This window comes from Oncorhynchus tshawytscha, linkage group LG23, assembly GCF_018296145.1.
Source record: "Oncorhynchus tshawytscha isolate Ot180627B linkage group LG23, Otsh_v2.0, whole genome shotgun sequence".
NCBI classification, from domain to species: domain Eukaryota; kingdom Metazoa; phylum Chordata; class Actinopteri; order Salmoniformes; family Salmonidae; genus Oncorhynchus; species Oncorhynchus tshawytscha.
Window position 1 is genome coordinate 18,591,710 of NC_056451.1, and position 14,342 is coordinate 18,606,051.

Consider the following 14,342-nt stretch of genomic DNA (forward strand, 5'->3'; position numbering starts at 1 on the left):
CAGCCTGTCTCTCTGTATGTCTATCACAGCATGTCTCTCTGTATGTCTATCATAGCCTGCATCTCCGTCTGTCTATGTCTATCACAGCCTGTCTCTCTGTATGTCTATCACATCCTGTCTCTCTGTATGTCTATCACAGCCTGTCTCTCTGTAGGTCTATCACAGCCTGCCTCTCTGTATGTCTATCACAGCTTGTCTCTCTGTATGTCTATCATAGCCTGTCTCTCTGTATATCTATCACAGCCTGTCTCTCTGTATGTCTATCACAGCATCTCTCTGTATGTCTAGAACAGCCTGTCTCTCTATATGTCTATCACAGCATGTCTCTCTGTATGTCTAGAACAGCCTGTCTCTCTATATGTCTATCACAGCATGTCTCTCTGTATGTCTATCATAGCCTGCATCTCCGTCTGTCTACCACAGCATGTCTCTCTGTATGTCTATCACAGCCTGTCTATTTGTATGTCTATCACAGCCTGTGTCTCTGTATGTCTATCACATCCTGTCTCTCTGTATGTCTATCACAGCCTGTCTATTTGTATGTCTATCACAGCCTGTCTCTCTGTATGTCTATCACATCCTGTCTCTCTGTATGTCTATCACAGCCTGTCTCTCTGTAGGTCTATCACAGCCTGCCTCTCTGTATGTCTATCACAGCTTGTCTCTCTGTATGTCTATCATAGCCTGTCTCTCTGTATATCTATCACAGCCTGTCTCTCTGTATGTCTATCACAGCCTGTCTCTCTGTATGTCTATCATAGCCTGTCTCTCTGTATGTCTATCACAGCCTGTCTCTCTGTATGCCTATCACAGCCTGTCTCTCTGTATGTCTATCACAGCCTGTCTCTCTGTCTGTCTATCACAGCCTGTCTCTCTGTATGTCTATCACAGCCTGTCTCTCTGTAGGTCTATCACAGCCTGTCTCTCTGTATGTCTATCACAGCATGTCTATCTGTATGTCTATCACAGCATGTCTCTCTGTATGTCTATCACAGCCTGCATCTCTCGTCTGTCTATCACAGCCTGTCTCTCTGTCTGTCTATCACAGCCTGTCTCTCTGTATGTCTATCACAGCCTGTCTCTTTGTATGTCTATCACAGCCTGTCTCTTTGTATGTCTATCACAGCCTGTCTCTTTGTATGTCTATCACAGCCTGTCTCTCTGTATGTCTATCACAGCCTGTCTCTCTGTATGTCTATCATAGCCTGTCTCTCTGTATGTCTATCACAGCCTGTCTCTCTGTATGTCTATCACAGCATGTCTCTCTGTATGTCTATCACAGCCTGTCTCTCTGTATGTCTATCACAGCCTGTCTCTCTGTATGTCTATCACAGCCTGTCTCTCTGTATGTCTATCACAGCCTGTCTCTCTGTATGTCTATCACAGCCTGTCTATCTGTATGTCTATCATAGCATGTCTCTCTGTATGTCTATCACAGCCTGCATCTCCGTCTGTCTATCACAGCCTGTCTCTCTGTCTGTCTATCACAGCCTGTCTCTCTGTATGTCTATCACAGCCTGTCTCTTTGTATGTCTATCACAGCCTGTCTCTTTGTATGTCTATCACAGCCTGTCTCTCTGTATGTCTATCACAGCCTGTCTCTCTGTATGTCTATCACAGCCTGTCTCTCTGTATGTCTATCACAGCCTGTCTCTCTGTATGTCTATCACAGCTATCACAGCCTGTCTCTCTGTATGTCTCTCTGTATGTCTATCACAGCCTGTCTCTCTGTATGTCTATCACAGCCTGTCTCTCTGTATGTCTATCACAGCCTGTCTCTCTGTATGTCTATCACAGCCTGTCTCTCTGTATGTCTATCACAGCCTGTCTCTCTGTATGTCTATCACAGCCTGCTCTCCGTCTGTCTATCACAGCCTGTCTCTCTGTATGTCTATCACAGCCTGTCTATCTGTATGTCTATCACAGCCTGTCTCTCTGTATCTCTGTATGTCCATAGCATGTCTCTCTGTATGTCTATCACATCCTGTCTCTCTGTATGTCTATCACAGCCTGTCTCTCTGTAGGTCTATCACAGCCTGTCTCTCTGTATGTCTATCACAGCGTCTCTCTGTATGTCTAGAACAGCCTGTCTCTCTATATGTCTATCACAGCATGTCTCTCTGTATGTCTATCATAGCCTGCATCTCCGTCTGTCTACCACAGCATGTCTCTCTGTATGTCTATCACAGCCTGTCTCTCTGTATGTCTATAACAGCATGTCTCTCTGTCTGTCTATCACAGCCTGTCTCTCTGTAGGTCTATCACAGCCTGTCTCTTTGTATGTCTATCACAGCCTGTCTCTCTGTATGTCTATCACATCCTGTCTCTCTGTATGTCTATCACAGCCTGTCTCTCTGTATGTCTATCACAGCCTGTCTCTCTGTATGTCTATCACAGCCTGTCTCTCTGTATGTCTATCATAGCCTGTCTGTCTCTCTGTATATCTATCACAGCCTGTCTCTCTGTATGTCTATCACAGCCTGTCTCTCTGTATGTCTATCATAGCCTGTCTCTCTGTATGTCTATCACAGCCTGTCTCTCTGTATGTCTATCACAGCCTGTCTCTCTGTATGTCTATCACAGCCTGTCTCTCTGTATGTCTATCACAGCCTGTCTCTCTGTATGTCTATCACAGCCTGTCTCTCTGTATGTCTATCACAGCCTGTCTCTCTGTATGTCTATCACAGCCTGTCTATCTGTATGTCTATCACAGCATGTCTCTCTGTATGTCTATCACAGCCTGTCTCTCTGTATGTCTATCACAGCCTGTCTCTCTGTCTGTCTATCACAGCCTGTCTCTCTGTCTGTCTATCACAGCCTGTCTCTTTGTATGTCTATCACAGCATCTCTCTGTATGTCTATCACAGCCTGTCTCTCTGTATGTCTATCACAGCATCTCTCTGTATGTCTATCACAGCCTGTCTCTCTGTATGTCTATCACAGCCTGTCTATCATAGCCTGTCTCTCTGTATGTCTATCAAAGCATGTCTCTCTGTATGTCTATCACAACATGTCTCTCTGTATGTCTATAACAGCCTGTCTCTTTGTATGTCTATCACAGCATGTCTCTCTGTATGTCTATCACAGCATGTCTCTCTGTATGTCTATCAAAGCATGTCTCTCGGTATGTCTATCACAGCCTGTCTCTCTGTATGTCTATCATAGCATGTCTCTCTGTATGTCTATCACAGCCTGCATCTCTCTGTCTGTCTATCACAGCCTGTCTCTCTATCACAGCCTCTGTCTATCACAGCCTGTCTCTCTGTATGTCTATCACAGCCTGTCTCTTTGTATGTCTATCACAGCCTGTCTCTTTGTATGTCTATCACAGCCTGTCTCTCTGTATGTCTATCACAGCCTGTCTCTCTGTATGTCTATCACAGCCTGCCTGTCTCTGTCTCTCTGTATGTCTGTCTGTCTATCACAGCCTGTCTCTCTGTATGTCTATCACAGCATGTCTCTCTGTATGTCTATCACAGCCTGTCTCTCTGTATGTCTATCACAGCCTGTCTCTCTGTATGTCTATCACAGCCTGTCTCTCTGTATGTCTATCACAGCATGTCTCTCTGTATGTCTATCATAGCCTGCATCTCCGTCTGTCTACCACAGCCTGTCTCTCTGTATGTCTATCACAGCCTGTCTATCTGTATGTCTATCACAGCCTGTCTCTCTGTATGTCTATCATAGCATGTCTCTCTGTATGTCTATCACAGCCTGTCTCTCTGTATGTCTATCATAGCCTGTCTCTCTGTATGTCTATCACAGCCTGTCTCTCTGTATGTCTATCACAGCCTGTCTCTCTTTATGTCTATCACAGCCTGTCTCTCTGTATGTCTATCACAGCCTGTCTCTCTGTCTGTCTATCACAGCCTGTCTCTCTGTCTGTCTATCACAGCCTGTCTCTCTATCACAGTGTCTGTCTATCACAGCCTGTCTCTTTGTATGTCTATCACAGCCTGTCTCTTTGTATGTCTATCATAGCCTGTCTCTCTGTATGTCTATCACAGCCTGTCTCTCTGTATGTATATCACAGCCTGTCTCTCTTTATGTCTATCACAGCCTGTCTCTCTGTATGTCTATCACAGCCTGCATCTTCGTCTGTCTATCACAGCCTGTCTCTCTGTCTGTCTATCACAGCCTGTCTCTCTGTATGTCTATCACAGCCTGCCTCTCTGTATGTCTATCTATCACAGCCTGTCTCTCTGTATGTCTATCACAGCCTGTCTCTCTGTATGTCTATCACAGCCTGTCTCTCTGTATGTCTATCACAGCCTGTCTCTCTGTATGTCTATCATCTCTCTGTATGTCTATCACAGCCTGTCTCTCTGTATGTCTATCACAGCCTGTCTCTCTGTATGTCTATCACAGCCTGTCTCTCTGTATGTCTATCACAGCCTGTCTCTCTGTATGTCTATCACAGCCTGTCTCTCTGTATGTCTATCACAGCATGTCTCTCTCTGTATGTCTATCATCACAGCCTGTCTCTCTGTCTGTCTATCACTCTGTATGTCTATCACAGCCTGTCTGTCTCTCTGTATGTCTATCAAAGCATGTCTCTCTGTATGTCTATCACAACATGTCTCTCTGTATGTCTATAACAGCCTGTCTCTCTGTGTATGTCTATCACAGCCTGTCTCTCTGTATGTCTATCAAAGCATGTCTCTCTGTATGTCTATCACATGTCTATGTCTCTCTGTATGTCTATCATAGCCTGCATCTCCGTCTGTCTACCACAGCATGTCTCTCTGTATGTCTATCACAGCCTGTCTATTTGTATGTCTATCACAGCCTGTCTCTCTGTATGTCTATCACATCCTGTCTCTCTGTATGTCTATCACAGCCTGTCTCTCTGTAGGTCTATCACAGCCTGCCTCTCTGTATGTCTATCACAGCCTGTCTCTCTGTATGTCTATCATAGCCTGTCTCTCTATATGTCTATCACAGCATGTCTCTCTGTATGTCTATCATCTCTCTGTAGTCTATGCCTCTCTGTATGTCTATCACAGCATGTCTCTCTGTATGTCTATCACAGCATCTCTCTGTATGTCTATCACAACATGTCTCTCTGTATGTCTATCACAGCATCTCTCTGTATGTCTATCACAGCCTGTCTCTCTGTATGTCTATCACAGCATGTCTCTCTGTATGTCTATCACAGCATGTCTCTCTGTTTGTCTATCATCACACATGTCTCTCTGTATGTCTATCAAAGCATGTCTCTCTGTATGTCTATCACAACATGTCTCCCTGTATGTCTATAACAGCCTGTCTCTTTGTATGTCTATCACAGCATGTCTCTCTGTATGTCTATCACAGCATGTCTCTCTGTATGTCTATCAAAGCATGTCTCTCTGTATGTCTATCACAACATGTCTCTCTGTATGTCTATCATAGCCTGCATCTCCGTCTGTCTACCACAGCATGTCTCTCTGTATGTCTATCACAGCCTGTCTATTTGTATGTCTATCACAGCCTGTCTCTCTGTATGTCTATCACATCCTGTCTCTCTGTATGTCTATCACAGCCTGTCTCTCTGTAGGTCTATCACAGCCTGCCTCTCTGTATGTCTATCACAGCTTGTCTCTCTGTATGTCTATCATAGCCTGTCTCTCTGTATATCTATCACAGCCTGTCTCTCTGTATGTCTATCACAGCATCTCTCTGTATGTCTAGAACAGCCTGTCTCTCTATATGTCTATCACAGCATGTCTCTCTGTATGTCTAGAACAGCCTGTCTCTCTGTATGTCTATCACAGCATGTCTCTCTGTATGTCTATCATAGCCTGCATCTCCGTCTGTCTACCACAGCATGTCTCTCTGTATGTCTATCACAGCCTGTCTATTTGTATGTCTATCACAGCCTGTGTCTCTGTATGTCTATCACATCCTGTCTCTCTGTATGTCTATCACAGCCTGTCTATTTGTATGTCTATCACAGCCTGTCTCTCTGTATGTCTATCACATCCTGTCTCTCTGTATGTCTATCACAGCCTGTCTCTCTGTATGTCTATCACAGCCTGCCTCTCTGTCTCTCTGTATCACAGCCTGTCTATGTCTATCAGCTTGTCTCTCTGTATGTCTATCATAGCCTGTCTCTCTGTATATCTATCACAGCCTGTCTCTCTGTATGTCTATCACAGCCTGTCTCTCTGTATGTCTATCTATCATGTAGCCTCACAGCTCTCTGTATGTCTATCACAGCCTGTCTCTCTGTATGTCTATCACAGCCTGTCTCTCTGTATGTCTATCACAGCCTGTCTCTCTGTATGTCTATCACAGCCTGTCTCTCTGTATGTCTATCACAGCCTGTCTCTCTGTATGTCTATCACAGCCTGTCTCTCTGTATGTCTATCACAGCCTGTCTCTCTGTATGTCTATCACAGCCTGTCTCTCTGTATGTCTATCACAGCCTGCATCTCCGTCTGTCTATCACAGCCTGTCTCTCTGTCTGTCTATCACAGCCTGTCTCTCTGTATGTCTATCACAGCCTGTCTCTTTGTATGTCTATCACAGCCTGTCTCTTTGTATGTCTATCATAGCCTGTCTCTCTGTATGTCTATCACAGCCTGTCTCTCTGTATGTCTATCACAGCCTGTCTCTCTGTATGTCTATCACAGCCTGTCTCTCTGTATGTCTATCACAGCCTGTCTCTCTGTATGTCTATCACAGCCTGTCTCTCTGTATGTCTATCACAGCCTGTCTCTCTGTATGTCTATCACAGCCTGTCTCTCTGTATGTCTATCACAGCCTGTCTCTCTGTATGTCTATCACAGCCTGTCTCTCTGTATGTCTATCACAGCCTGTCTCTGTATGTCTATCATAGCATGTCTCTCTGTATGTCTATCACAGCCTGTCTATCTCCGTCTGTCTCATCTCTCTGTATGTCTATCACAGCCTGTCTCTCTGTCTGTCTATCACAGCCTGTCTCTCTGTATGTCTATCACAGCCTGTCTCTCTGTATGTCTATCACAGCCTGTCTCTTTGTATGTCTATCACAGCCTGTCTCTCTGTATGTCTATCTGTCTCTCTGTATGTCTATCACAGCCTGTCTCTCTGTATGTCTATCATAGCCTGTCTCTCTGTATGTCTATCACAGCCTGTCTCTCTGTATGTCTATCACAGCCTGTCTCTCTGTATGTCTATCACAGCCTGTCTCTCTGTATGTCTATCACAGCCTGTCTCTCTGTATGTCTATCACAGCCTGTCTCTCTGTATGTCTATCACAGCCTGTCTCTCTGTATGTCTATCACAGCTATCTCTGTATGTCTATCAGCCTGTCATCTCTCTCTGTCTGTCTATCACAGCCTGTCTCTCTGTATGTCTATCACAGCCTGTCTCTCTGTATGTCTATCACAGCCTGTCTCTCTGTATGTCTATCACAGCCTGTCTCTCTGTATGTCTATCACAGCCTGTCTCTCTGTCTATGTCTATCACAGCCTGTCTCTCTGTATGTCTATCACAGCCTGTCTCTCTGTCTATGTCTATCACAGCCTGTCTCTCTGTATGTCTATCACAGCCTGTCTCTCTTATGTCTATCACAGCCTGTCTCTCTGTATGTCTATCACAGCCTGTCTCTCTGTATGTCTATCACAGCCTGTCTCTCTGTATGTCTATCTCTCTCTGTCTGTCTATCACAGCCTGTCTCTCTGTCTGTCTATCACAGCCTGTCTCTCTGTATGTGTCTCTGTATCTATCAGCCTGTCTCTCTGTATGTCTCTCTTTATGTCTATCACAGCCTGTCTCTCTGTATGTCTATCACAGCCTGTCTCTCTGTATGTCTATCATAGCCTGTCTCTCTGTATGTCTATCACAGCCTGTCTCTCTGTATGTCTATCATAGCCTGTCTCTTTGTATGTCTATCACAGCATCTCTCTGTATGTCTATCACAGCCTGTCTCTCTGTATGCTATCACAGCATCTCTCTGTATGTCTATCACAGCCTGTCTCTCTGTATGTCTATCACAGCCTGTCTATCATAGCCTGTCTCTCTGTATGTCTATCACAGCCTGTCTCTCTGTATGTCTATCACAGCCCATTTCACCACACTAAGTGATCCCTAATGAGATAGGCAGCAAACAGCACACATCCCAGTCAGGTATTTCCCTGTATACAGTTGAAGTGGGAAGTTTACATACACTCAGACTGGAGTCATTAAAACTCGTTTTTCAACCACAAACACATTTCTTGTTAACACAGCAGTTTTGGCAAGTCGGTTAGGACATCTACTTCGTGCATGACACAAGTCATTTTTCCAACAATTGTTGACAGACAGATTATTTCACTTCAATACATTCACTGTATCACAATTCCAGTGGGTCAGAAGTTTACATACACTAAGTTGACTGTGCCTTTAATCAGCTTGGAAAATTGCAGAAAATGATGTCATGGCTTTAGAAGCTTCTGATAGACTATTTGACATCATTTGAGTCAATTAGAGGTGTACCTGTGGATGTATTTCAAGGCCTACCTTCAAACTCAGTGCCTCTTTGCTTGACATCATGGGAAAATCAAAAGAAATCAGCCAAGACCTCAAAAAAAAAATGTAGACCTCCACAAGTCTGGTTCATCCTTGGGAGCAATTTCTTAACGCCTGAAGGTACCACGTTCATCTGTACAAACAATAGTATGCAAGTATAAACATCATGGGGCCACGCAGCCGTCATACCGCTCAGGAAGGAGACTCGTTCTGTCTCCTAGAGATGAACGTTCCTTGGTGTGAAAAGTGCAAATCAATCCCAGAACAACAGTAGCGGACCTTGTGAAGATGCTGCGGGAAACAGGTACAAAAGTATCCATATCCACAGTAAAACGAGTCCTATATCGACATAACCTGAAAGGCCGCTCAGCAAGGAAGAAGCCACTGCTCCAAAACCGCCATAAAAAAGACAGACTAAGGTCTGCAACTGCACATGGGGACAAAGATCGTACTTTTTGGAGAAATGTCCTCTGGTCCAATGAAACAAAAATAGAACTGTTTGGCCATAATGACCATCGTTATGTTCAGAGGAAAAAGGGGGAGGCTTGCAAGCCAAAAAACACCATCCCAACCGTGAAGCACAGGGGTGGCAGCATCATGTTGTGGGGTGCTTTTCTGCAGGAGGGACTGGTGCACATCACAAAATAGATGGCATCATGAGGTAGGAAAATGATGTGGATATATTGAAGCAACATCTCAAGACATCAGTCAAGTTAAAGCTTGATTGCAATCTTCCAAATGGACAATGACCCCAAGCATACTTCCAAATTTGTGGAAAACTGGCTTAAGGACAACAAAATCAAGGTATTGGTTTTTATTTATTTACTTTTCTGCTCTTTTGCACACCAATATCTCTACCTGCACATGACCATCTGATCATTTATCACTCCAGTGTTAATGTGCTAAAATTGTAATTATTCGCCGACCTCCTCATGCCTTTTGCACACAATGTATATAGACTCTTTTTTCTTTTTTTTCTACTGTGTTATTGACTTGTTTATTGTTTACTCCATGTGTAACTCTGTGTTGTTGTCTGTTCATGCTATGCTTTTTTGCTATGCTTTATCTTGGCCAGGTCACAGTTGTATAGGAGAGCTTGTTCTCAACTAGCCTACCTGGTTAAATAAAGGTGAAATAAAAAAAATCTAAAATAAATAAATTGGAGTGGCCATCACAAAGCACTGACCTCAATCATATAGAACATTTGTGGGCAAACTGAAAAAGCATGTGCGAGCAAGGAGGCCTACAAACCTGACTCAGTTACACCAGCTCTGTCAGGAGGAATGGGCCAAAATTCACCCAAATTATTGTGGGAAGCTTGTGAAAGGCTACCCGAAACGTTTGACCCAAGTTAAACAATTTAAAGGCAATGCTGCCAAATACTAATTGAGTGTATGTAAACTTCTGACCCACTGGGGATGTGATGAAAGAATAAAACGCTGAAATAAATCACTCTCTATTCTCTCTCTTCACATTGTTAAAATAAAGTGATGATCCTAACTGACCTAAGACAGGGAATTTTTACTAGGATTAAATGCCAGGAATTGTGAATAACTGAGTTTAAATATATTTGGCTTAGGTGTATGTAAACTTCTGACTTCAACTGTACAGTCATGGCCAAAAGTTTTGAGAATGACACAAATATTAATTTTCACAAAGTTTGCTGCTTCAGTGTCATTAGATATTTTTGTCAGATGTTACTATGGAATACTGAAGTATAATTACAAGCATTTCATAAGTGTCAAAGACTTTAATTGACAATTACATGAAGTTGATGTAAAGAGTCAATATTTGCAGTGTTGACCCTTCTTTTTCAAGACTTCTACAATCAGCCCTGGCATGCTGTCAATTAACCTCTGGGCCACATCCTGATTGATGGCAGCCCATTCTTGCATAATCAATGCTTGGAGTTTGTCAGAATTTGTAGGTTTTTGTTCGTCTACCCGCCTCTTGAGGATTGACCACAAATTCTAAATGGGATTAAGGTGTGGGGAGTTTCCTGGCTATGGACCCAAAATATCAATGTTTTGTTCCCCGAGCCACTTAGTTATCACTTTTGCCTTATGGCAAGGTGCTCCATCATGCTGGAAAAGGCATTGTTCGTCACCAAACTGTTCCTAGATGGTTGGGAGAAGTTGCTCTTGGAGGATGTGTTGGTACCATTCTTTATTCATGGCTGTGTTCTTAGGCAAAATTTTGAGGGAGCCCACTCCCTTGGCTGAGAAGCAACCCGAATGGTCTCAGGATGCTTTACTCTTGGTATGACACAGGGCTGAAGGTAGTGCTTACCTTGTCTTCTCTTTTTTCCGGATACCCCAAACAATCGGAAAGGGGATTCATCAGAGGAAATGACTTTACTTTTTTTTTTTCCTTTTGCAGAATATCAGTCTGTCCCTGATGTTTTTCCTGGTGAGAAGTGGCTTTTTTGCTGCCCTTCTTGACACCAGGTCATCCTCCAAAAGTCTTCGCCTCACTGTGCGTGCAGATGCACTCACACCTGCCTGCTGCCATTCCTGAGCAAGCTCTGTACTGGTGGTGCCCCGATCCCGCAGCTGAATCAACTTTACGAGACGATCCTGGCGCTTGCTGGACTTTCTTGGGTGCCCTGAAGCCTTCTTCACAACAATTGAACCACTCTCCTTGAAGTTCTTGATAATACAATAAATGGTTGATTTAGGTGCAATCTTACTGGCAGCAATATCCTTGCCTGTGAAGCCCTTTTTGTGCAAAGCAATGATGACGGCACGTGTTGCCTTCCAGGTAACCATGGTTGACAGAGGAAGAACAATGGTTCCAATGCACCACCCTCCTTTTGAAGCTTCCAGTCTGTTATTCGAACTCAATCAGCATGACAGAGTGACCTCCAGCCTTGTCCTCGTCAACACTCACACCTGTGTTAATGAGAGAATCACTGACTTGATGTCAGCTGGTCCTTTTGTGGCAGGGCTGAAATGCAGTAGAAATGTTTCGGGGGGATTCAGTTCATTTGCATGGCAAAGAGGGACTTTGCAATTAATTGCAATTCATCTGATCACTCTTCATAACATTCTGGAGTATATGCAAATTGCCATCATACAAACTGAGGCAGCAGACTGTGAAAATTAATATTTGTTATTCTCAAAACTTTTGGCCATGACTGCATACATGCATGCACAGACAGACAGACAGACAGACAGACAGACAGACAGACAGACAGACAGACAGACAGACAGACAGACAGACAGACAGACAGACAGACAGACAGACAGACAGACAGACAGGAATCCTCCATGAGGATACCTCTGACGTTCCAACCAGATTCCTTCATCTCCATTGTCACATTGCTGCACTCTCCACAGATCATTATCCTAACCAGCTGTCTTCAAACTATATCACTAACACACACACACACACACACACACACACACACACACACACACACACACACACACACACACACACACACACACACACACACACACACACACACACACACACACACACACACTACCTGACAAGGGAGGGAGGGAGATTATACAGTGTCTTGAAAGCTAACATTTTTGTGGATATAGTATAGAACAAGTGACATCATCACTGCAATGTACTGTATCTATTGGTTGATTGTTAAACCAATGGCTGGATAGGTATTTGAATAGGTATTTGCAAGATGATTGTAATTTGCAGCATTGTTTTCAGGGTACCTAGGGGACATTTGTTTGTTCTGTTTCACTACAAGCTCAGCATAGAACATGTTGATAGTCTTATAATACCTCCCACAGTAGCCTGCGTCTGTTTCAAGGTGAGGCCTCCATACAGCATAATAAAGTGTGATTGTGGAGGAAATGGTCTTTGTGAGGCTCCTACACACAGCAGGGCAGAGAACAAAGACAATCAGAGAGACAGGAGAGCTCGACTTTCCATTTCTGCTGCCATACAATGGATACAATTAGCAGAGATGGAGTTGGCTGCGGGCCCATTGACTGGAGCAGGATTAGAGAGGAGAGACACCGCTCTGAGGAGAGAGAAAGGAGGACTCTCATAGTACACACACTGAGATATCCACATCTGAATGACTGGGAATGATCCACGCCACACGAGAGACACCCCGTTGAGAGATTGTAGACACACACACACTTATGTACGGGAGCATACACATACAGATGAACACACACACACACATTTGCAATTCAGTCACACACAAAGAAACAATGTCTTAGTTACGACTCTCTTCTTCGATTATAGTCAAGCATGAAAACGCAAATGTCTATTGCAGGCTATAAACCAATACACACACTAAACAGTAACACACACTTGCACGTGCAGAGAATTACGTGTCCTGGAAGTACAGTGTGTGTGTGTGTGTGTGTGTGTGTGTGTGTGTGTGTGTGTGTGTGTGTGTGTGTGTGTGTGTGTGTGTGTGTGTGTGTGTGTGTGTGTGTGTGTGTGTGTGTGTGTGCGTGCGTGCGAGAGAGGCAAAAATATAGCCATATGCTCCAAGACTCCATCACCATTATGACAACAGCAGCTGTCATATACCAGATCCTGTCTCTCTCATTCGCACTGTGTGTGTGTGTGTGTGTAGATAGGTGATTACGGTCACCTTGGCACCAACGTAAAAACATACACACAAACACACACTACTTCAGTTTGTTCTATCCTTCAGCCTAACCATCTAAGGTTTTCATAACCCTCACTTGTTTGCCTTTGTTTGTGCTACTCATTAGGACAGAGAAACACACAAAGAGCTGAGGATGATTCTGGATCAGGTCCAGAAACAAATCAACCAGCAGGGACACAGAACCCATGCCACTGAGGCTGACAGGAAGTCAGCCTTTTCCTCCCCTCTCTCCCCTCTCCTTGATGCTCTCCAAGCCCCTCATTCCTCCCCTTTATCCCCATTTCCCACTACCTTCTCCCCCCCTTCTATCCCCCTTCCTATTCCCCAGTACCCTTGTCCTCTCCTTTCAGAACACATATGTCACTGAGATCCCCTAGGCTAGGGTTTGTGTCTATGTGTGTGTGAATCCACAGCAGTATTTCCATGGGATTTCCATTCTTTCGCATTTAGCATGTTGTCCATTATTTTCTCATTGCCTTCCAGTAATATGTCTACTCTATAATGAGGGGTTTACATTATTGATGAAGGTGTCTCCCCTGCTTGGGTGGCTAGAGGGATGGATGGAGGGGTGAATGGAGGGATTTGGAGATAGAGGGATGGATGGAAGGGTGAATGGAGGGATTTGGAGATAGAGGGATGATTTCTGATGTCTGGTCTGTGGTGCCAGTCTGAGCCGATCCCCTCTGGAAACCAGTCAAACCGCGTGGGTAGTATTTACAGAGCTGGGCACCATGAAAGGAGACTGGCCATATGGTGCTACCGCTTCAGGAGAGGTCTAACACACACACACACATGAGAGACAGGGAGAGAGCGAGAGAGCAAGCAAAACAGAGAGAGAGGGAGAGAGAGAGAGAAAGAAAGAAAGAGACAAAGAGAGAGTGTGAGAGAGAGAAGAGAGCGAGAAGAGAGAGAGCACGAGAGGGACAGAGACATAAAGAGACAGAGACAGAGAGAAGCACAGAAATACAAAAGAGTGCTAGTCAGACAAAGCAAAGCCACCTACCGAAGTCGGCCAGTTTGAGTTCTCCAGTGTCAGAGATGAGCAGGTTCTGAGGCTTGAGGTCGCGGTGCAGGATATACCTCTGGTGGATGTAGGACAGACCTCTCAGCAACTGGTACAGGAACAACTGATAGACAGAGAGGAGATCCACCGATAATCATTCATCATTAGATGTAATATCTATGAATGATTCAATCATTCAATTCATGAGTTCATTAGAGAAATGAGAAATTTAATTAGAGTAGGCTAATCATGAATCATTCAAACAAT

At 44.2% G+C, this 14,342-nt stretch overlaps 1 protein-coding gene across 2 annotated transcripts in view; it reads right to left on the reverse strand.

Moving 5' to 3' along the window:
- The window catches only part of LOC112222519 (cyclin-dependent kinase 14), a 223,581-nt gene that overhangs the window by 119,612 nt on the left and 89,627 nt on the right, over positions 1-14,342 (reverse strand). For both annotated transcript variants that reach the window (XM_042304826.1, XM_042304827.1), the window contains one exon: positions 14,076-14,199. In XM_042304826.1, the coding sequence (XP_042160760.1) occupies positions 14,076-14,199 (124 nt within the window). The remainder of the gene's footprint in view (positions 1-14,075; positions 14,200-14,342) is intronic.